At 34.0% G+C, this 23,780-nt stretch overlaps 1 protein-coding gene across 1 annotated transcript; it reads right to left on the bottom strand.

The window, feature by feature from the left end:
- Nucleotides 1-544: 544 nt before the first annotated feature.
- Nucleotides 545-18,560, bottom strand: LOC149475165 (uncharacterized). Its single transcript, XM_089713758.1, has 11 exons — nucleotides 18,520-18,560; nucleotides 11,630-17,702; nucleotides 9,315-9,626; nucleotides 5,145-5,184; nucleotides 4,771-4,866; nucleotides 4,119-4,258; nucleotides 3,762-3,822; nucleotides 2,329-2,534; nucleotides 1,666-1,973; nucleotides 1,043-1,193; nucleotides 545-666 (listed from the first exon to the last, which is right to left on the bottom strand). Exons 1-11 carry the CDS (start codon nucleotides 18,543-18,545, stop codon nucleotides 607-609), a joined length of 7,473 nt encoding a protein of 2,490 aa, XP_089569884.1. The 5' UTR covers nucleotides 18,546-18,560; the 3' UTR covers nucleotides 545-606.
- Nucleotides 18,561-23,780: the final 5,220 nt, after the last annotated feature.

The raw sequence follows: 23,780 nt of genomic DNA, 5'->3' as shown, positions 1-23,780 counted from the left end.
TAAATTAAAAAAAATTAAATAAATTTAAAATAGATAGATAAATAAAATTAAAATAGCAAATAAAATAATAAGCCAACTTTTTTATGTGATGATTGGTATCTACGAATCGTGATCGTTTTCCTTACAATCAAACCACGCTTAATGCATTGTAAACCTTTTGTTGTGACCATGATTCCGGACACGTTGTGAGCAAAGTTTTCGCTCAGTTTTTTTCAGATTTCAGTCTTTTAGCAAATATCTACATAATATTACAGCTATCTTCTATGCGTGTGTTTGACATTGAACTCCTCGTAAACGACTGTATTACCTGTCAGGCGGATACCAAATTAAGTTTTATTTGTGGTTTTAAGGTGGTTTTATTATATATTTTTAAGTTATACACGCAATAAAATAATAAATTTAATCAATTTAATAATGAACTTCCTTCGCTTTAAGATATATTCCAACCTTATTCAAAAAGTTGTTTATAATCTTAGGTTCACAATTTAACGATAAGCACCGTACACCGTATTTAAAATTACAAATGTAAATAAAAATACAAATCAACGAAATAAATAACTTTTATTTAAATAATATACATTTAAATTAATAATACACTATGTATTTTCAAACTTCACAGTCCTCTATAAAAGTTTTTGCGGGGCTTGGCGACACGGAGCGGAGTCTCTGTAAAATAAAAACATGATTATTTTTATTAGAGCTACTTTATCCGGCATGTAATAACTGCAGTTAAACCACTGTGGTTGAACAGTGCACTGTGCAATATCCTATCCTACTTAATATCCTACTAATATTATAAATGCGAAAGTTTGTGAGGATGTGTGTGTGTTTGTTACTTTTTCACGCAAATACTACTGAACCGATTACAATGAAATTTAGCACACATATAGAGGGTAACTTGGATTAACACATAGGATAGGTTTAATCCCGGAAATACCACGGGAACGGGAACTATGCGGGTTTTCCATTGAAAACGCAGGCGGAAATCTAGTATATTATAAAGTATATCCAAATATTATCAGCGAAAAAAAAAGCATTTTACCTCAACATAGTCCGAAGCCGCAATCGCTGGTTTCAAAAGTTCCACCTTTTTCAGTGGTTTTTGATCCATTTCATGAATAGCTTTATACACTTCAGAGTGTTGGAGATGGTCGAGGGGTGGTGGGGGCTTCTCGTATTTCTTGAAGTTCACACTGAAAGATTTATTATTTATTTATTTATTTATTTATAATACTTTATTGTACAAAACAATGTAAGGTAATCTAGTACAATCTAATAAGGTACAAAAATTTTCCACAATAGGCGGCCTTATTGCTACACAGCAATTTCTGCCAGGCAACCTGGTAGGAAAGGAAATGTGAGAAGATTAAGGATAGCGCTAAGAATATTCATATAAAATAGATAAAAAAACATATTTTCCGCTAAACTAGTTCCGTTTCTGAAAAATAATAAGTAAGTATTTACATTATCTTCTTATATATAAAAATGAATCGCAAAATGTGTTGGTAAGCGCATAACTCGAGAACGGCTGAACCGATTTCGATAATTCTTTTTTTATTATATTCCTTGAAGTACGAGGATGGTTCTTATGTAGAGAAAACGTAAACATGTACCACGGGCGAAGACGGGGCGGACCGCTAGTTTAAAATATTTCAAATACTTTACCCGATGGCCTTCCCCTGAATGACCTCAGCTTGGGCAGCCAAAGTTTCTGATAAAACTTGCTCCAAATTAGCATCATCATATGTATCTAACTTTTTCCACATTTTAGGAGTAACAGGCCTAGCTGGTTCTTGGATAACTGGACCAGCTACATCCAATTTTGGTGAAGATCTTTCTTGGAAACCTAAATTTTGTGCAAATCTTTCTGGGAGACCCAAATTAGGCGTGGACCTGCCTTCGACGCCTGGTTTTGGCGATAATCTCTCTCTGACTAATCTTAGTTCTTGGCTGAGTCGTTCTTTCATAAGTTCCTGAAAAATTATGCATGAACAATACATTATTCTGAAGATTTAGAATAATGTGTTAAGAATGTGAAATCTTTATTTAACAGTAGTTGATCCTTTATGCGTTTATAGTCATACATAAATTTTGAAGTGAAACTTCTTTAGGCGCGTTGAGACTTAAAAGTAAAATTTCAAGATAGCTTCATGGCAATACCGTCACGTCATGGAATAAGGTGACGATTTTAGTATATTTGAATGTTGCCAAAGAGGTTTCACTTCTGACACGTGTGCTCAGCACACACGCTCTTTTTTATAATCTTTTCAGTTTTCGGTACTATAAACTTTAAGTTTAAGTCTCTATAATTTATAATATTCTTCTTACCTCATCAACTTTACTCTCCGCTTCCAACCTTCTCTTCTCAATAATGTTCTGTATTTCCAAATCTTCTTCTACAGAATGAACTATCTCTTTCTGCTGAATTGGTTCAAAATTCTTGGCTTCAGCACTTTCAGACTCTGTTACTTCTATTATTATTGGCTTTTGTGATTCAATCTCTTCCTTCTTGCTTTCGAATATTTGTTCTGAAACTGAAATTTGATTTTAAGATCCACTTTTTATAGGCTTATTTGAAGTAATAGACAAAAAATTATATGTACGTACCTATTATTGTTATAGTTTCGAAAAAATAAAAGGCCCTTACGTGACTTATTACTTAACCCTTATTCAAACGCGAGCCTGTGGAGGAGCTTACAAAAAAGTAAGATACGTTCCTGGGTAATTTTGGGTCGTAGATTACAAAAATACACATAAAAAAGGGGTTAGTGGGGGGGAAGTACCCTTTTTTCGGTGGGAAGTATATATCCCGTCATCTGTTCTCTCTTGTAAATAGTTTGGAAAGGTGGGAACTATAGCTCCCAGTGTCCACTCCAGACATCAATATTTTAAAACACTAGTTAGTTGCCCTGACTCCACTTGTGAATTTAATGTTATCGTAAAAAATTATAAAGATCAAGTTTTTTAATAAAGGAGGTGAAAGTACTCATCAATGCAAGTTTCTTTTACTAAGGGAAGAATTCGGGAATTGAAAAATGAATGACTTCAACATAAAAATGGCATTTTTCTAGAACAAAATAAAAACAATAGGTAAATACTAATGTATTGAGTTAAGATTTCTAATTATCTGATCAGGAAATAACGAATAACAATAAATAAGTTGCTTATACCAACTAAAAAGATTTTTTAGACACACAGATTTTATATATAGAATTTCCGAATGTCGTGTGCAGTGACGAACACTGGGATGATATCTTCCCACTTAAAGACTTAATTTCAATCGACTCTACCAAGGTATAAACGAAAGATTCTGGGCATATTTTTACGTTTCACGCAACTGTAGGTAATATAGTCTAGTTTACATAGCTAGAACTCAAATCTACTTATCTAATTTTTTTTGAGCACTACACCAAAAACTAAAAAATACCGGTCGTTTTCGGCTGCAAAATCACGTTACCTGACTTTGACGTGTGTTTACCATGACATGTAATAATTCTCTGAAAAGTTTTTCCATGAAAAAAGTTCTTTAAAATGTTAAGATTGCGTAGATAAATATTACACTGCATTAGGTTTAAGCGTATAAAAATAAAATAGGATTTACTTCAATCTGAGACGTGGGAAGTATAGCTCCCAGCGTTTTAATAAGGGTTAACTACAAACCAATTTTAATTTACACTATAAATTTACCTTAAGATAATTTTGATCATCTTTCATAATTGTGATCGTTTTATGTGAAGAAGAAACAAAATGGAAATATTTACCTCGAAACTGCTGGTGGCTTTCAGCTTGGACACTTTGACTCATTTGAATTTCAACAGTTTTCTGTAATAAAAGTAAAAATGCGTTGAATTCGAGGTCAATAATAATATTTCTTATAAGTAAAATCATGTCGACTTTTCTTTATAAAATGAGGAATTTTTAAAGAATGGAAAAATAACTATATTATTATGCGGGATTTGAACCCGCGACTTTTGGCCATACCGCGACAACGCCTAGCCCACTTGTAATGCCATCTCAGCAATTAAAATTCTTCATTTTACGTTATTACCTATAAGTAAACATTTATACAATTACCTATACCTATTTATATCACTACCTGTACTTATTTATACTATTACCTGTTGTACTTGTTGATTCAGTTGTTCGAACTGCATTTTGACATCTTCTAGAGTCTTCTGAATGACGTCAGGTAGTCTGGATAGTTCGGCTATTTGCGATTGAACCTGTTTTAAACGTTCTTCTAAAGTTGCGTTGGGATCTAAAAGGAACAAAAAATAAATCGAAATTAATAAGTATGTGAAGATAAACAAAGCAAAAGCTTTAAATAATATCAAACATGTAGGTACAGGTACGCCAGATGCAGCCATGCCATTATAAAACAACCAATCAAACAAATTTTGAGATTTGTAGTATCTATGTACCAATCCTCTACCTCGCGTAAAATCAAACACACAAATAAATACTAAGTATCTATATAGTTCCCGTGAAATTCCCGTTCCCGTAAAGTTTCTCTATCTAAATATCTGTACCAGATATCAAACAAATTGGTCCAGTGCGTGAAAAAGAGACAAACAGACGTACCATACCCACCTCCTTTAAATGTGTTTCTTTATTCACATTAGTGGTATTCTGGAAGAGATCGCTACCTGGCGATAAGGCCGCCATTTGTACATACCTGTTTGTCTTTCTTTCTGTGTTCTAAGTAAATCTTGTGTGTGTGTAAAAAAGAATTATCTATCTATCTATAGTAGGACTGCAAGTGTAACTTACCAATCATACTTTGAACGCTTCGCATAAGTTGATCGGAAAGATTATTTCCATCCATCTTTCTTTCTTTAACTTCTTCCAATTTAAAACTGGATTGAACTGAAAACATTATTTCTATATTAATACGTGTCTTCGCTTATGTATATCAGAGTGTGGTGTCCCCGCACCGCTCGACGTATTATACCGTGTTCCCGCAGCACAATGCGGGCTTGTTAGGAAACGAGTTATAAAATAAACTTGCAAAATTAGGAATTTGTGAATGAGAGAGATAATGTTAAATGTGTTACTAAATTCTCGATAACATAGTTATGAAGTAGTTAGCTAGGAAGTTAGTAGGTATGCTGTGTTTACAGATAAAAATAATAATTATATTGTACCTTGGTTACTAGATTCTTTTTCAGCGGTCACCAAAGTGCCCTGTAAAGGTAATTTACATATATAAAAAGACTTAAAGTGTGTTTGTATCTTTCTTTCATTGTAGAGCGATTTATGGTATGATTTTTATGTCTAGCCTCCAACTAGATAAAACATCCCTGAATGAAACTTTTTATAAACTAGCTGTGCCCCGCGGTTTTACCCGCAGTGCTCCGCCCCTGTTGGTCTTAGCGTGATGATATATAGGCTATAGCCTTCCTCGATAAATGGGCTTATCTAACACCGAAATAATTTTTCAAATCGGACCAATATTTGCTGAGATTAGCGCGTTCAAACATACAAACAAACAAACTCTTCAGCTTTATAATATTAGTATAGATAAGAAAAATTAAACATATTATTATATATATAGTAATTTTCTTTTTACTACACAGACGAAGTTATTAACTTATACTACTAGCTTACCGCCCGCGTCTTCGCCCGCTTTGTCTAAGACCTAATAAATTATATACTAAAACCTTCCTCTTGAATCACTCTTTTCATTAAAATTAAACCGCATCAAAATCCGTTGCGTAGTTTTAAAGATTTAGCATACAAAGGACATAGGGACAGAGAAAGCGACTTTGTTTTATACTATGTAGTGATGTGGTTAACCTGAATTGTATTATCTGTGACCTGGGTTAACACAGTTTTTTTTATAATTACGTAATTATATAAATAGAATCTGTTAAATAAGTAATTATCTACTTACAGTGTACCTCTCAACACCTCGATATATTTGAGACTAAAAATCATGTATTGTCTCTGCCAAAATATTTAATTTTGAATGCGGGCCAATATTGCTTGCTAATTGAATCGATAGTGATTTAAAATAAATAATTGTTTGTATTTAATGTGTTTAAATAAATGACTAGATAATGATCCCGTAAATTGACAGTTTAGAGTATTTTTTACTGGTTGAAGATGTTTTTTCTTAATTCATATAAAAAATCAATTATATTGGATAATGTTTATGTTGAATTGAACAGTATTTTCTTTTTCCGTGATTTATTAAATAAAATAGTTATATTAAATAAGTTTTAAAAGCAGTCGCAAGTTAACATCCAATAAATAAGCAAAAGCTATTTTTAATGGGTAGGAAACATATTTTCTACAAATCGTTTAAATGTTTACTTTAACCTCCTAAGGACCAATGGCCTCATATAAGTACATAAACACTATCACCATTACAACCCAAAGCACCAAAAAGTTTTAACTAAATTACCAACCACCGTCCTCATCCGATGACAAAATCGAAAATTCGAAATATAGAAAGAAAGAAAGAAAGAAAAAACATTTATTTCTAGATAAAAGTACACACACAAGAAGAAAACACAAAATAGAAGAAGAGAGAAAAGTACGATACATATAATAAAATTAGACATAAATTAGACGCCATGTTTGTTGAGAATCTGGTACTGTGTGTGCACTGCATTTCCAGAAAAGGGTCTTGACTCAGCTTTCTGCCATAATCGCAGCAAGCTGCGACTACAGCGCTGGTATTCTGTCAAGACCGGATGGAGGGTGTGCTTTCGATTTGCTACAGAAAAATAATAATATAAATAATAAATAGATAACTAAGGGCCGATTTTTCAATGCTTGGTTAAAACTTATCCGTCCAATAAAGTATTACACGATAATATTAAAATGTCACGTAAACTGTCAAATACTGGCAATTAGAATACGTTTTTAAAATGGTAGTTTTATACATTATTCGACGAATAAGTTTTAACCAAGGATTGAAAAATCAGCCCTAATACAAATAATAGATATTAATAAATAAATAAATATGAATATGAATTTAAATGATAAGAGATGCGGTGTTGATTGGTTGATTGGTGCTTTAAATACTATGCAGTAACTACTGTTCTGCCAGAAGTAGATGTTTAAACTTTTGTTTAAAAGTGATTTTGGATCGAAGTTGACGCAGAGGCGGCGGTATATTATTCCAGCATTTTGTGGCACAGTATTTAAAGCAACCACGAAAAGCCATGCTATGATGCTTCGGTACTGAGAGTACATCAACATTAGATCTTAAAGGATTCCGGCTTGTGTCCTTACGCCAGACAAGCTTCTCAAATAGATACAATGGGCGTTTAGTTTTCACAAGATCAAACAGGAAGCATGCCATGAAGAGCTTGTGTCTATTCCTCATGTTAAGCATCTTTGAAGAGTTAAGAAAAGGTGTTATGTGGGACCTGGCAGGAATATTAAAGCAGAATCTGGCACAGGCGTTCTGAACTCTTTGCAAAAGCCTCCGTGAACGTTCCAGTAGACAAGACCCGAATACGTTAATGCAGTAATTGAGTCTAGAAAGGACAAGCATCTTAAAAAATACCGCGCTTTTCTGCCTATGATCACTGTGTAACGCGATTGGCTGAATTGAACTATTAGGTTTGGTAGGTAAATGGGTTATCCAATCACAGAATTTTAAAATACTTTAGTTAAAGTTTTTAAAATGGCTGGTCAACGTAACAGAGGTAAGTTAAATCGTTAATTATCATATTAATCCCTCACTTGATTTTCATTTGGTATTGAAAAATAAATAGTAAAAACAGTACAGGAACGTATTTTAATTAAATTTAACGAAACAATTCATATTGTATTTTTTAAATTCACGGATAATTTTTATGTGATCATGTGAGAACATTGGTCGTTACTTACAACATTATTTTCATTTTTTTTGTACTCAGTTGAAGACATTGGTAGTCAATGACTATAAAACATTTAATTGGTTAATAATTTATTTTGTTGTTTTACAGTAATTTTGAGTATAATTGTCCTGTTTTATGATTATAATTTATTTAAACTGTCAACAGGAATTACTAATAATTGCAATCAAAATAAACAGTTATCTTCCTTATTTTTTCAGTTATTCGTGACGATAATATCATCGATTTCCTAGCCGACTGACGGAGATTTTATTCCTAGTGATGAAGACTTAGGAGACCCACCATTTGTTTCCAAATCGATTTTTAGTTATGTATTTTATTACCTAATATGTAGTAAACTTACACATTTAGAATTTAAGAAAAACTGTTTTTAATTCTTTTGTATACTTTTTAGAGATTATTGTATGATCTCATATGTTATAACATAAGTAAATAAAAAAATCTACAAGTAAAACCTAATTTTAATAAAAAAATTTTGGATTCACTTAGGTCTGATGTGATCACATGGGAACAAAATAAATCGAGTTTTTTTTTTCAGAAATGTATTCTATAAGCTATATTTTACACAGATAAAAAATCCCACAAGTAAATTTTAACTCTAACAATAAAAAAAACAAAAAAATACCATTGGGTGGCAGGTCTGTTGTATTTTTATGTACTCAGGTGAGAACAATGGGTGGTAATGCAGAATAGGATTTTTTTAGCTTGGTCCTTAGGAGGATAAGAGCAACTAAAGCGTTTCTTTCCGGCTCTTCTATGTAAAAACTGCTTTCTGATGGTCAATTTTGAATTATATTTTTGAGCAAGCTGCGCTTCGCGGTTTCACTCGCGAACCCTTCCTCGATAAATGGGCTATCTTACGCCACCTAAAGAAACATATTCCCTGAATGAAACATATCATAAACTAGCTGTGCCTCGCGATTTTACACGCAGTGCTTCCTCAATAAATGGGCTATCTAACACCGAAATAATTTTTCAAATCAGACCAGTAGTTCCTGAGATTAGTGCGTTCAAACAAACAAACAGCTTTATAATCTTTATATATAAAAATGAATCGCAAAATGTGTTGGTAAGCGCATAACTCGAGAACGGCTGAACGATTTCGATAATTCTTTTTTTATTATATTCCTTGAAGTACGAGGATGGTTCTTATGTAGAGAAAACGTAAATATGTACCACGGGCGAAGCCGGGGCGGACCGCTAGTTTTCTATAAAATAATATTATAAAGCGTTTGAAATGTTTACTATAAGAGCAGAGCTATAGTGTTTCTTTCCGGCTCTTCTATGTAAAAACTGCTTTCTGGTGGTAAATTCTATCCCACTAGTCCTATCCTACTAATATTATAAATGCGAAAGTTTGTGAATTATACGTATGAATATTTAAAAGCGCGAAGTCTATATGTAGGTATGTACAATTTATGTTGGTATTTGAGTAAAGACTTAACTTTTATAACCCCTTACCTTATTAATAGGTATAATACACTCCTTTCCTTCTTCCTTTGCAATTCCTACATCCTCAGCATCACCAGAAAAACGTCTAGAAGTTTCTATCATTTTATCTATAAGTACTTCCACTTTATTATCAGCAGCGACTTCACTTTTAAATTCTTTTAACTCCATTGACTTATCACTTGTCTCCTTTTCACTAGTATCTGTATATTCCATATCTTTGTTTATTCCAGCTTCTGTTTTATATTGTTGTATATTTCGTATCGTTTCGCCTATAGCAGAGGCTAGAAGAGTTGATTGTCTACCAATTTCTAAGATCTCTTCCTGTATACAAAAGTTTTGATTAACCTTTGGCTGACGACCTGGTCTAAATGTAACTTTAACGCCGCGGTACCGTCTCATAGACGTTAAAAATTAAATTGAAATAAAATAATATAAATTAAACAATACTATACTGTAACGGTTTTACAAATTGATTCATACATGTTTTAGAACAATTTATTACAGATAAAATAAAACTACTGTCCTTAATTTAATAATAATCAACATTTATTCATGAATACACTATAATTGCTTAGCTAAATTTAGGAACTCTTTTTTTTTATAAATCTACTCATCAATCGACAAATGAACTTAAATAATCGTTACTTCTTTGTATTATAATTAAAAAATAACAAAAATAATTAGTCTTTCTTCAATAACAAAAAAAATGACAAGGCACATATTCGGTACATTTTCAACGTCGTAGTATACAGTCATTGCATATTTGAAGACAGCATGTAAGACACATTGGCTAGCTGCATTGATAGCAATAGTACTTTGTTCTTCTTTTTAGGCGACTTGGACATATTGCACACGTCTTCCGAGTTCCAGGTTCCGGATTAGCTTGGCTTTTTAGAGACGGAGGGGTTCAGGCATGTCGGTTGGTCCAATGCAGTGCCGGTGGAGAAGTTGATCTTTCAACTGGGGTTCTTTCCCGTTTCCTTGGCATACTCCTAGCTAGCATAGGTGTTTGTGGCATACTTTTTGGTGCAGATTTCTTTTTTCTAGGCATTCTGCGAAATTGAATAAAATTAAAACCGATGTGACGTCAACGAGACCCTATGTGGCTACCTACGTAAACACAGAGGTGACGACCAAGAGACATGCTTAGTTTTTGTACATAAACACCGTACTTACGTCTGTGAGACGCTGATCGCTCCTGTGGGAACACCTGTGCACTTGTCGCGCTCGCGGCCGCGACTGGCGGCAACAAGATGGCGGGATGGGAAGGTAGCGGGAGGGGTAACGCTGCGCGTCGCGTTTTTTGAAAAATATTGTCATAATAAAAATAATGACGTCTGTGAGACGTATACCACGTCAGTTAAAGGTTAAGTTTATTGACGACTGAAGAATCAAGTCGTATTGTGACAGGGAATGCATCTATACTGGCACTAAGATTTATTTTTAGATATTATTAGAACATATTACATAATATAAATGAGCTAACAAGAGAACTACGCATATTATTCATTTCGATTTAGTTTATCTGATTGTTATTGCTATATTATAAGTGTTATGAAAGGTATGGCAGGAGTAGGCGTTTGCATTCGTGTGATTAAAATAGATTTTGCTTTTTTAAACACTTGTACATGATGTATAAATTATAATTTAATATTATAATTATATGTATAATATTACTTTGTATTGTATTGCCTCTTGATGGAACTTGTATTGAAGGTGCATTGAAGATTTTTTTAACTTCTTAAAGTAAAATGCAATCACTTTACTAGCTTTTCTAAAAATGTTTAATTAAATTAATATGAAAATTAATTAGAAGACTTGACACAAACGACTAGAGATAAATGTTATTAGTGTACTATTATTTCTAAGGAGCAATACTAGGCATTATGTAGATGTCGTGGCCGCGCGTTTATTTGCTCATATCGAGAAACGATTTCTTATCTATACTAATACATATTATAAAGAGGAAAGGTTTGTAATTATGTATGTATGTATTGTTTTCACGCATAAACCTCTTAACCGATTTTGATAAAATTTGGCTATCTGGCACAGACAATCTTTAGACCCTGAGAAAGAACATAGGCTACCTTTTATTGCGAAATAGTTACCACGGGCGAAGCCGGGGCAGACCGCTAGTCATAGATATGCTCAAATCACATCATGATGTGGCCAATAGACATTCAACCATTTCATGAAATGCGATTTTTTCACGAAGTGAGCAAATCTACGATATGGCCACGACACATATATGTATTTGTAAATGAATTATACTTAATTGCATTTAACTGTTTCCCTAAAATATTATAAATAACTTATTCGATTACCTTTGTAATATCCAATCTATCACCACCGCCTCTTAAACCTGGTTTAGTATAAAACGGCTTGGTTCTTCTCTCTGGGGACGTTGGTGGCGTCGGTAAAGGTGGATCGAAAATTCTCTGTTCAATCGTCAAGTCAATATGGGGAGTTAGTTTCTTTTTAAGTATTTCCTCTTCCGATTCTGAACTGTCCGTGCAATCTCTGGGTACAGGCGTTCCTTCCCTACTAGGTAAAGGGGCTACAAGTCTAAACATGTATTCGTCTGTTAGAGGAGTAGGCGGTTGTATGGGAGGGGAGGGACTTTTAGTATCATGTTTTGAACCATCTTCGATTCTGGTTTTATGCTCAGCTGACAGTTTGGCATGCCGTGATTCTATGTCCTTTTCTATAACACTTATGTCTTTTTGTAATGATTTCGTGTTGACTTCTAATTCTTGAATGTTTGTGCTTTTTCGGGCACTTTTAACTTTAGCGGCAGATTGTTGAATTGATGTTTCTTGGCTTTCCATGGATAACTGACTGCTTTGTTGCAAACTTGCACTCATCTGTTTCTTTTTCCTTCTTACAGCAACTGCTGATTGATTGCTTTGACTTATTTCAGCAGATTCATAACTGCTTTGCGTTGCACTAACCATTTGTTCTTGTTTTGCGCTTACAGCAAGCGAACCAGCGATTGACGATTCGTGACTTTGCTGACTTATTTCTAGAGAAGCATTTGCACTGTGTGCACTTACGCTTTCAGCGCTTGCAGCGATTGATTGGCCCATCATCGCTTGATTGCTTTTTCTGGTAATTTCTATAGAAGCACTGCTTTGTTCGCTTATGCTTGATTTTTCTTGTCTTGCGCTCAAAGCGATTGATGCTTCACTACGCTTATGTTTACTGCTTCTTTCTGTCGTTTGTGAAGCTTGGAGACTTGATATTTTGCTACCTGCTTCTATATGAGTTGCTGCTGATTGTTCGAACATAGCTGCTTGCAATTTGCTGGATTGTCGTTTTATATATTCCTCTTCATCAACATATTCTACTTCCATATATTCTGATTCCGATTCCTGGTCTGAGTCGGAAATCTGATATTCTATTCCTATAGATTGTGCAACTGACATTTCAGCTTGTGTGTAACGACGTTTCTTTACCGATCTATAATCTAATTCTGTTGACTGGACTTCAGAACTTACACGTTTACGTTCATGCGGGGAATCTACTTTGAAGAAATAAACGTCTATAATAGGAGTATCAGGCGATGGGCTCTTGCTGCCTTCATTGCGAACAAGTTTTGCTTCTACTTTAAATTTCTTTGAAAGTTTCGATGCTTGGAGATCCGCTTCAACTGATTTAATAATTGATGTCATACCGTTCTCTATGTATTCGATGTCCTTTTGTATTTCCAAAGATGCAGACATGTCCTCTTGTTTTTTGATAGCCTGTTTTTTTACTATTTTCAATTCAGCAGAAGCGTCTACTTCTGGTTCATCGTGAGCCAATTCGACTGTATATTCGGCTTCCACGTCTGCATATGATTTATCATCTACAATTTCTGTGATTTCACATTTTGCTTCTTTTACTTCAATTTCGGACACCTTAGCGGATGCTGCTTCAGAACGTTCGACGGATGTTTCAACTTTCTTCAAGTTTTTAGAAATCTCGAAGTTTTCATTTATTGAAGAAGATAAGGCATTCACCTGTAAAACGTGAGCTGCGGTTGATTCTTGTAAAAGTATTTTAGCGTTATGGCTGGATAGTTCGGAAGATTTAGCTCCTGTTTTGACTTCTTCGATAGGAATCACTGCTGTTTGCGCTAAAGCTGCTAGAGATTGTACAGCTAAAGTAGCAGATTGTACAGAAACTTCACTGACGTCAGAAAATACTTTTTCTGACTCAGCCGCTGAGACCATAACTTTTTGAGCTACAGTTTTCAAATTATCTTCAATAGATGTTTTTGTCTTTATTTCATCCATTTTAAATTCCACTGACGACTTTTGCGTCGCTTCTTCTAAATTAACAACTAATGTTTCAATCGCTTTGAGTTCGTCTATTTTTAAATTGGCATTCTGGTTGATTATGTTAGGTATAATAAAGCTGTCTTCTTTAGGTCCTAACTTATTAATTTCGGTATTTGCAGCCACAAATTTCGTCTCTTCTAACAAAGTTCGCGACTGGCGATGTTTAATTTCTGGAACTTCAAGTAAATCACATGGAGGTTCTAAAGGTAATACATCTGTCACTTTAGTTGCTTCCAAGCTCTTAAAGTCAGTCTTTGCGTGCTCTTCAATGGCTTTAGGCACATTGAAAACATCATCCTTGGGTCCTTCTGTGGACAGATAAATAGTTTCTGCTACTGGTAAAAAAGGTTCTTCTAATTTCGATGAAGGTATTTTACTCTTAACTTCTTGTACTTCAAACGGTTCTTGATTCGGTCCTGCGAGTAAGACTTCAGTTATTATTGTTGGTTCAAAGTTATCTATAGCTAGTTTAGCTTCTTCATTGATTATTTTCGGCGTATCAAGAGCCTCACTAGGTTCTTCGATAACAGGAATTACAGCTTCAGCTACAAATCTTAATGATTCATCCATTAATGTTTTAGGTGTATTAGTTTTTAATTCTTTTATTTCCATTTCCACACTACTTTCGTTTAATATGTTGGCACTAATTTCAGCAACAGCCTTACAACTGGTATCGATTGAACCTTTAGAAACTTCCATTCTAGTATCGAATTTTTCAACAACTCCTTCAATTTCTTCGTTTGCACTTATTTCGATCTTATTAGCTACTGTTTTAAATGGAGCTTCAATAGAAACTCTAGAAATTTCTTGAATTATTTGCTTTTCTGCGAATTTACTGCCAGCTTCGCTCAATAAAGTTTCACAAGACAATGCTACACTTTTAATCGGAGGTTCTATCAAAGAACTAGTGTTATCTGTCTGTAATTTATCACTTTTAAATATACCAGTGATTTCATCTGTCAGTGTAACATTGGTTTGAGCTACTGTTTTCAATTGAGTTTCAAGATCAGATTTTAATTTTTCTTCACTTAATTTGAATTCTCCAATTACACCAACAGCTTCACCTATATATGTTTCATTTGTTTCAGCAATCTTTTTTACAGGTTCTTCAATTGCGGCTTCAAGTTTGCTGCTTTTGATGTCGAACTTTTCAAATTCTTTGCTAGAATCATTCACATAAGTTTCAAACATCTGGGCTACAATTTTTTGTGGTGATTCTACTTTATTATTGGTATTTTCGATATCTGTTATCGCAGTTCCAAACAAATCTGCACTAGATTCGTTAATAACAGTTTCACTAGTTTCTGCAACGATTTGGGAAGGCATTTCTACAGAAACTGCAATTTTTTCACCAACCAAATTAAGTTTATCTAGTTGTTGAATACTTTCATCATTAGTTATATGTTCTAGTTTATCCGCAATGGATTTGAAAGAACTTTCAATAGCAAGGACAGTGTTTTCTGCTTTAACTTTTTCTTCATTGTATAAACCAATATCAGCAACAGTTACATCAACTTCCCCGGTTTCAGCAGCTGACTTAATCGATGTTTCAGCTGAATAACGAGTAAATTCTTCGGTATTTTTTATTTTTTCTAACTTACTTAGATCAGCTGTGTCTACATATGTCTCATGTTTTTGAGCAACGGTCTGAATGGGTTTTTCAAGTATATTTTTAATACTTTCTCTTTTAACATCAACTTCAGCTCGAATCTCAACGCTCATTTCATCCAAGAACGTTTCGCTTTTCAATGCTACAGTCTGTGAAGGAGTTTCTACTAAAGTGTCAGAAAATTCTTCTTTTATTTGAAAATTATCTAAAATTTGTGTACTTTCCACGTCTACAAAAAGCTCTCTTTGAGCCACAATTTTGTTCGGTGTTTCAACAGATGATTTAACATTTTCGTTCATCGGAATGTTTTCAACAAACTTACTTATATTTGCTTCATCCGTCTTTACTATATTTGTTTCAGCAATATATTTTGTTATAGGCTCCAATAATACTTTAGGCATTTCTTGCTTCACTTCAGGAGCCTCGATTATTTCAGTTTTTGGTTGATTTATTGTGGTCTCAAATACTTCAGCAACTGGTTTTATGACTGGTTCAATAGTTGCTTTAGACAATTCTATAGTAGATTTTAATTCTGGCAGTGGTTCGGTTTGCATTTCATTTATTTGAACTTCTGTTGTTTCAGCTACTATTTTTAATGGTGGTTCTATCATTGTAATTGATTTTCTTGGCAGCATATCAGGTAAAACAAATTCTTCATCTTTTTCTTCTTGAAGTACTATTCCCTCGCTGCTAGCTATATTGACACCAGGTTTTTCTATTGAAGAATAGGCTTGTTTCAGTTGCATTTGCTCAGTTTTCATTTCAACTACAGGTTCTAAAACTTCCGTAGTTTGGACAGCTATTCCAGTTATTCCCTTTTCGAAGAAAGCTAATGGTTTTTCTTCATCTATCGGAGTAATGTCTTCAATAGACTCGACAACTACTATATTTTCTGGTTTTTCTTTTCTTATTTCTATAACGTGATGCTGGAGATCAGTGCAAGTTGCCGTTTGTTCTTTTTTGATATCGACCGCGATTGTTTCAACTTGTTCAGTTATTTTAAAAGTATCTCGTCGTATAGCCTCTTCATTTGGATAAACATGAGATTCAACAACAGCTACGTAAGTCAATGGAGTCTCTTCCCTAATAACTTGCTCTTTAAGCTCTTTCTCAATTATGTCCTTTTTCACTATCTCTTTTGTAGAAGACTCTAGACGCTCTTCGGATTGCTTTACTTCACCAACATCATAATACTCAGTCCATCCTACGAACAATACATAAGCATAGTAAAATTTCTTTACCAACTCTTCCATTACTTTAGTTTTCTTTTCATATTCCCATTCATTACTTGTCACACTTTCTGTAACTCTGCTTCGACTTCTGGACCTACTTCTCTCGACTCTAGTTTCACCTTCCATTTCAATTATTACTTGGTCCATCTTTTCAGTAAATTCTAAAGGAGTTTTACCAAATTTTCTTGACATTTCAGCTCCAGACAAAATTCTTTCCTCGTAATATTCTTCATCTTGTCCTTCAAACATATATTGACTTTCTTTAAGTTGTTTATTGTACTCGTATATTTGTTTCATTGATTTCTGTTTGCTTAACATGTATCTTGATAAAGATACTAGGAACTTAGTTAAGTGAAGAAATATCGTTTTTATAATAATTGTTTTGAAATAATTAGATTCCATGTACGATTTCATATAAGGTATAGTTTGCAGGCCAAGATTATAAGCACTTTGTTTAGTTAATCTTTTTAGAGAAGATTCAGTCGTTTGTTTATCTGTTTTCTCGAAACTTTCCTTTTGACAACCAGAAGACTTGACTTTATTATCGACTTTTAATACCCTTTTTTCAACAGCTTGCCGTTTATCTGTCAATTCCACATCAATCTCTCTTTTTATTTCTTCAGCTACTGAGACAGCTCGTTTGATATTTTCATCAACAATATCAAATGCTGTCATTTTAATCGTCTGCAAATCATTCTTATTCGTCTCACATTTCAACTCCTTATTATTAAATTTTTCTATTTTTTGTATCTGTTTAACTTCATTCTTTTCCTGCTTGAAGCTTTTTTCAATCTTTTCCTGGACATGGTGTTTTTCAAATTCATGTTTATATTCTTCATAAGCCCTATTACTGGTAAGGGATTGTATAAATTTGAGCCTTTCTACTATCGTTTTAACTGCATGTTCCTTTTCTTTTCTCTTTCTATCTTCATCGGAATATTCTGTTTGTTTAGATTTAGTCTCTTCTGCGTTACCATTATTAACCAGCTCATCTTTAAGATCATTGTTCAAAGTTAAGGGTTGGTTTAGAAAAGGGAATTTCACAGAACCAGTAAAGGGTTTATATTGCTTCTTAAGGGCTTTATACGAATTTAGGGCTTTTGGAAATTCTTCTATAAAAGGTTGGTTAATTTGAGTAGATACCTCAACTGTTTCTTGTGATGTTCGATTTATATTGGCCGATTGTACTGTATAGATTCCCTCGTAGTCATCCAGAGCTGGTGTGTTTTGGCCACTGAAAATGTAAGTTATCACTGTTAAGACTTAAATTGCATAAAGCAAGAATCAGCATCATCATAGTTCAAGATAAATAAATAATTTTAATTGTAACTACTTGATACTGAAAACAAAATTTATAAACAAAAAATGGAGTACGAATAAACTGAGTATTTAAAGATAACGTGATAATCTTAATTAAAATAATATATGAAGGCAAAATAAATAATTAATCTCTACGCAACTAATTTTAAAGGGCATCTCGCATCTCACAACAGAGTAAAAACAATTAATGCATTTTTAAAATAACAAAAATTCATGAATGAAATTATTGTATTGTCACCGATAAGTGTACAAAGTTTGAATTAAAGTGGATCAAAATCGAGTCTCAAGGTGTCGGTTAAATACAAACAAATAATACATATTATAAATGCCAAAAGTAACTCTGTCCGTCTGTCTGTTACTCAATCACGCCTTAACTACTGAACCAATTTGCATAAAATTTGGCATATAAATATTTTGATACCCGAGAAAGGACTAGGATAGGTTTTATCCCGGAAATCCCACGGGAACGCGATTTATGTGGGTTTTTCTTTGACTGCGCGGGCGATGCCGCGGGTGGAAAGCTAGTTTTGTATATATAAGTACATACAATAATACAAACATACAGATGAAGCTAATAAAAGCTTGTTAAGTATAAACATTTAAAAAATTTTACTCATCCACCTAAATCACAGATACACAGATCGTCAATCCCGCTATAAATGTATGAAACAATATTAAACTGTATTATTACAATGTAATTCACACACACAAACACAAAACTAAAAACTCACTTCTTACACACAAAACCATATTTCATTTTAATGTAGTTGTAATCGTGGATAACTATGAGGGAATGAGAAACAATTTATGTGGGTGTCACCCTGATTGGTGATGTTTCTGTATGATTCAACATTAGGGATGCGGGGTGAATTAAAATGATTAAATGCAAATATATTCATTCAATTCCGATTATGTACGATGTAATTTACTTATTAAGCTATTGCATAGTTTTTATCTCAGACTTTGAGCGCGGCGACCGAATGTAATTCCGTAACGAAAAAAACCTAACACCCCCCACTCCAACTGGCACAGCGATGCGATGCTATGCAATAGTGCAACCGCGGTAGTCCTCGAGTGACACACGTATTATTTTTCAACTAGGTACGTTGGCGTAGTTATATTGTTTTGTGAACAACGTTAATAAACTGCTCATTTTAGAGGATAATTTTAATCAGCACATACCTACTATAAGATACGATTGCAGGGCAATCTAAATCAAAAAATGATGTTTTTTATGTTTTAGCGACTTATTTTAAAAGCGGAATAACAATATTTGCAAATGGAAAGACCTCAAATGACCTATAAAGGTTCAAAATAGTGGTTTAGGCCACAACCCTGAACGCGGGCGAAACTTCAGACGAAAAGCTAGTTCATTATAAATTTGTATTATTTAAGAAGCAGACATTTCACGCTTTACTGACTAACCGATCAATTTTTGGATACTTTAGGACATAAGTATTAAATTAATTTTATACGGAACCACATACAAAAACTGCACTTGTGGCTCACCCGTCGATATTGGCAATCGAATCAATCAAATATCTCATTGTGTTGGCAATTATAATTAAGATATAACGTATTTAAACTCAAGGTGCAGTCATACTGTTTACTATTTTATTTTTAGTTTAGTTCAATTCATATTCTACTAGATTTCCGCCCGAGGCTTCGCCCGCGTTTTCAAAGGAAAATCCGCATAGTTCCCGTTCCCGTGGGATTTCCGGGATAAAATCTATCCTATGTGTTAATCCAAGTTACCCTCTATATGTGTGCTAAATTTCATTGTAATCGGTTCAGTAGTTTTTACGTGAAAGAGTAACAAACATCCATACATCCATACATCCATACATCCATACATCCATACATCCATACAAACTTTCGCCTTTAAGTATAATAGTATTAAGATTAAGATTATTTCGTAATATGTATTGCTTCTTGGTTAAATGGTTAATTGCGTAGTTACAAGTAGAAAAGTTTTTAAAAGTAACTACTTAGTTGCGACTTGCGACCCGCGGTTTCTTCCACTTCTCTCCGTTCCTGTTAGTCTTAGCAGGATGATATATAGCCTGCCTCGATAAATGGGCTATCTAACACCGAAATAATTATTCAAAACGGACCAGTAGTTTCTGAGATTAGCGCGTTCAAAGTTCAAACAAACTCTTCAGCTTTATAGATAGGTAATCTCTTATATATAAAATTCTCGTGTCACAATGTTAGTCTGCATACTCCTCCGAAACGGGTGGACCGATTCTCATGAAATTTTCTGTGCATATCGGGTAAGTCTGAGAATCGGCCAACATCTATTTTTCATATGTACCACGGGCGAAGCCGGGGCGGGCCGCTAGTATTAGTATAGATTAACTAACAATTGGGATAATTAAGAAAGTCGAAACTTATACATATACTAGCTTTCCGCCTGCGGCTTCGCCCGCGTTTTCAAAAAAAACCCGCATAGTTCCCGTTCCCGTGGGATTTCCGGGATAAAACCTAGCCTATGTCACTCAGAAATGATGTAGCTTTCCAACAGTGAAAGAATTTTTCAAATCTGCCAAGTAGTTTCGGAGCCTATTCAATTCATACAAACAAACAAACAAACAAAAAATCAAACCTTTCCTCTTTATAATATTTGTATAGATTTAACACAACTATGGATAGACAAGGGATAGACTATCAGTTAGAATGACAAGCAACGTATGATTTTAAAATGGACTGAATTATTTCCATTGTTTTGACCAAATGTTTTGTTAAATTGTTATACAATACATAAGTATTTATACTACCAAATGTAAAATACCAAAGATTTATTTATTATATTGTGTGAATATTTATTTATTTTTAAACGGCATCATCTAGTAGTATCAACCTAATTCTTTTAACAGTTTGTGCGCTATGCATGAACAGTCACGGGCTTGTCGGGACGCGGGTTGGTCGCATAGGTCGAATATTAATTACTAGATTTCCGCCCGCGGCTTCGCCCGCGTTTTCAAAGGAAAATCCGCATAGTTCCCGTTCCCGTGGGATTTCCGGGATAAAATCTATCCTATGTGTTAATCCAAGTTACCCTCTATATGTGTGCTAAATTTCATTGTAATCGGTTCAGTAGTTTTTTTTACGTGAAAGAGTAACAAACATCCATACATCCATACATCCATACAAACTTTCGCCTTTATAATAGTATTAAGATAAGATTATTTCGTAATATGTATTGCTTCTTGGTTAAATGGTTAATTGCGTATCTACAAGTAGAAAAGTTTTTAAAAGTAACTACTTAGTTGCGACCCGCGGTTTCTTCCACTTCTCTCCGCTCCTGTTGGTCTTAGCGGGATGATATATAGCCTGCCTCGATAAATGGGCTATCTAACACCGAAATAATTATTCAAAACGGACCAGTAGGTAGTTTCTGAGATTAGCGCTTTCAAAGTTCAAACAAACTCTTCAGCTTTATAGATAGGTAATATTAGTATAGATTAACTAACAATTGGGATAATTAAGAAAGTCGAAACCAAAGGTCGAAACTTATACATATTTGTAACACAACTATGGATAGACAAGGGATAGACTATCAGTTAAAATTACAAGAAACGTATGATTTTAAAATGGACTGAATTATTTCCATTGTTTTGACCAAATGTTTTGTTAAATTGTTATACAATATATCAGTATTTATACTACCAAATGTAAAATACCAAAGGTTTCTTTATTATATTGTGTGAATATTTATTTATTTTTAAACGGCATCATCTAGTAGTAGTATCATGGAAGACACTAACTTCTTTTAACAGTTTGTGCGCTATGCATGAACAGTCACGGGCTTGTCGGGACGCGGGTTGGTCGCATATATGTAGTTAACGAAATATAACCTTTGCGTAGTTATTCATCTTTTATTACAACCGCACATAACAAGCCCCTACATTGGTGACTCCTACAATAGAAAACAGCTAAATTCCAACCACACGAATCATATTAAAGACAAAAGAATGACGAAATAGCATTGACACATGCCTATAAATACATATATTATTGGCATACGTGATCGACCTCAGTCAATCAACATTTGTGGAATGTATACAACTTATAGTATGATTGCAAGCCTGGCCAATAAGCAAATAATTTATACTTCACTAGAGGTCCGCCCCGGCTTCGCCCGTGGTACATATTTCGCAATAAAAGGTAGCCTATGTCCTTTCTCGGGTATCAAAATATCTCCATACCAAATTTCATGCAAATTGGTTCAGTAGTTTATGCGTGATTAAGTAACAGACAGACAGACAGAGTTACTTTCGCATTTATAATATTAGTATGGATTATAACGCTGAAGAGTTTGTTTGTTTGAACTCGCTAATCTCAGAAACTACTGGTCCGATTTGAAAAAAAATTCGGTGCTAGATAGCTTATTTATCGAAGCAGGCTAAGACTAACAGGAGCTACATATTCAAATCAGGCAATTCATATACAGAGTGTCCCACCGTATTCTAAGCTCAATGAAGGTTACAGTTTTGCATACGCTGAGTACGTAAAAAATACTTATAGACTTCCACATGCATTTTTTTTCAAATAGATGAATTCTTAAAACTCTTTGTGTACACCCCAACAAGCAAACCGCCCAACTTTGCCACCCGCACGTGAGGATTATGTTTTCATAGACAAAATGCTCACATTAGCGAAGCGGTATATACATATACCGCTTCGCTAATGTGAGCATTTTGTTTTTCATTATAATATATTAGCCGGCTGCGCGAAGCTAGACATGAAAAACATGAATTTTAAGGAAAAATTTGGCGTAATTATGTTGTTTAAGTATTTTTTACGTGATCAGTGTATGGAAAACTACAAGTCCCTTCGCGCTTAGTACACCGATTGTGGGACACCCTGTATAATAATAGATGTCAGGACGTAAGCATCCGCTAAAGAAAAATTTTGATTAATTTATAGATCCCTAAGGGGATAAAATAGTGTTCATACCATGAAAATTTATCTTTTCCACGCAGGCGATGCTGCGGGCAACAGGTAGTAAATAAAATAAAAGCCTTACCGTCACAAAATGTTGAACTAATCAGTACAAACGAGTCCACAGTTCAAAGAAAACTGTTTAATTGGCAGACGGATAAAAGATAACCCAATTGGCAAGTGATCACTTTCTCTAGTCATAGGTCAGGGTTAGACTTTTTAATTGTTATACATTAATGGACGACTAGCTGTGCCCCGCGGTTATACCTGCATTTTTGGGACCCAATATGAGACAATACGTCTATAGCCTTCCTTGATAAATGGATTATCTAACACCGAAAGAATTTTTCAAATCGGACCAGTACCTAGTTCCTGAGATTAGCGCGTTCAAACAAACAAACAAACTCTTCAGCTTTATAATAGATTTAAGCCTAAATGCCTTTTATAAAAAAAATCAAACTTCCGTAGTAAAATGTGAAGTATATTTTATGAATAATCGTCTCGGTTGTATAATATTTACGCCACTAAAAATAAACATCTTGTTTAAAAACCAATACAAAAATGTGTAAACAATATTATGAAGGAATGGAAGCCATTATACAGTATAATTTCGTACAAACGGGTTTCAAATAGGTTTTATCATAAAAAAGTTATCCACTTATTGCATATTTTTTAATCTTACTAAAATATCACATTTGTGAGCGAAGACGCTACATTTTCAAACGCCTATTTTGATATTTTTTTCAACAAATTTATAATTATCAAGTTAACATTACTACTTAAAAATGCTGACGATACAAAAGTTATTAAAAATATATTATAGTATGTTATTGGCTATTATAATAATTAATGTTATTGGTGCGTTTGGAATGGACCCAGAAATAGTCGATTTGTTAACTCCTTTCAAAGGTTTGGGAGAGGCTTGTGGTTACGATGTAAGTATCCTAATGTTATAAACATAGTTTGTATGTTTGTTACTCTTTCACGTGAAAACCACCGAACCGATTTTGATGATACTTGGCAGTGATGTAGATTATGTAGTATGTAC

Source organism: Colias philodice, chromosome 31 (genome assembly GCF_061535455.1).
Source record: "Colias philodice isolate Cphi_HAF_F1 chromosome 31, ilColPhil1 Martin Lab GWU primary, whole genome shotgun sequence".
Classification (NCBI taxonomy): domain Eukaryota; kingdom Metazoa; phylum Arthropoda; class Insecta; order Lepidoptera; family Pieridae; genus Colias; species Colias philodice.
This window is presented reverse-complemented; position numbering and strand designations above follow the sequence as displayed.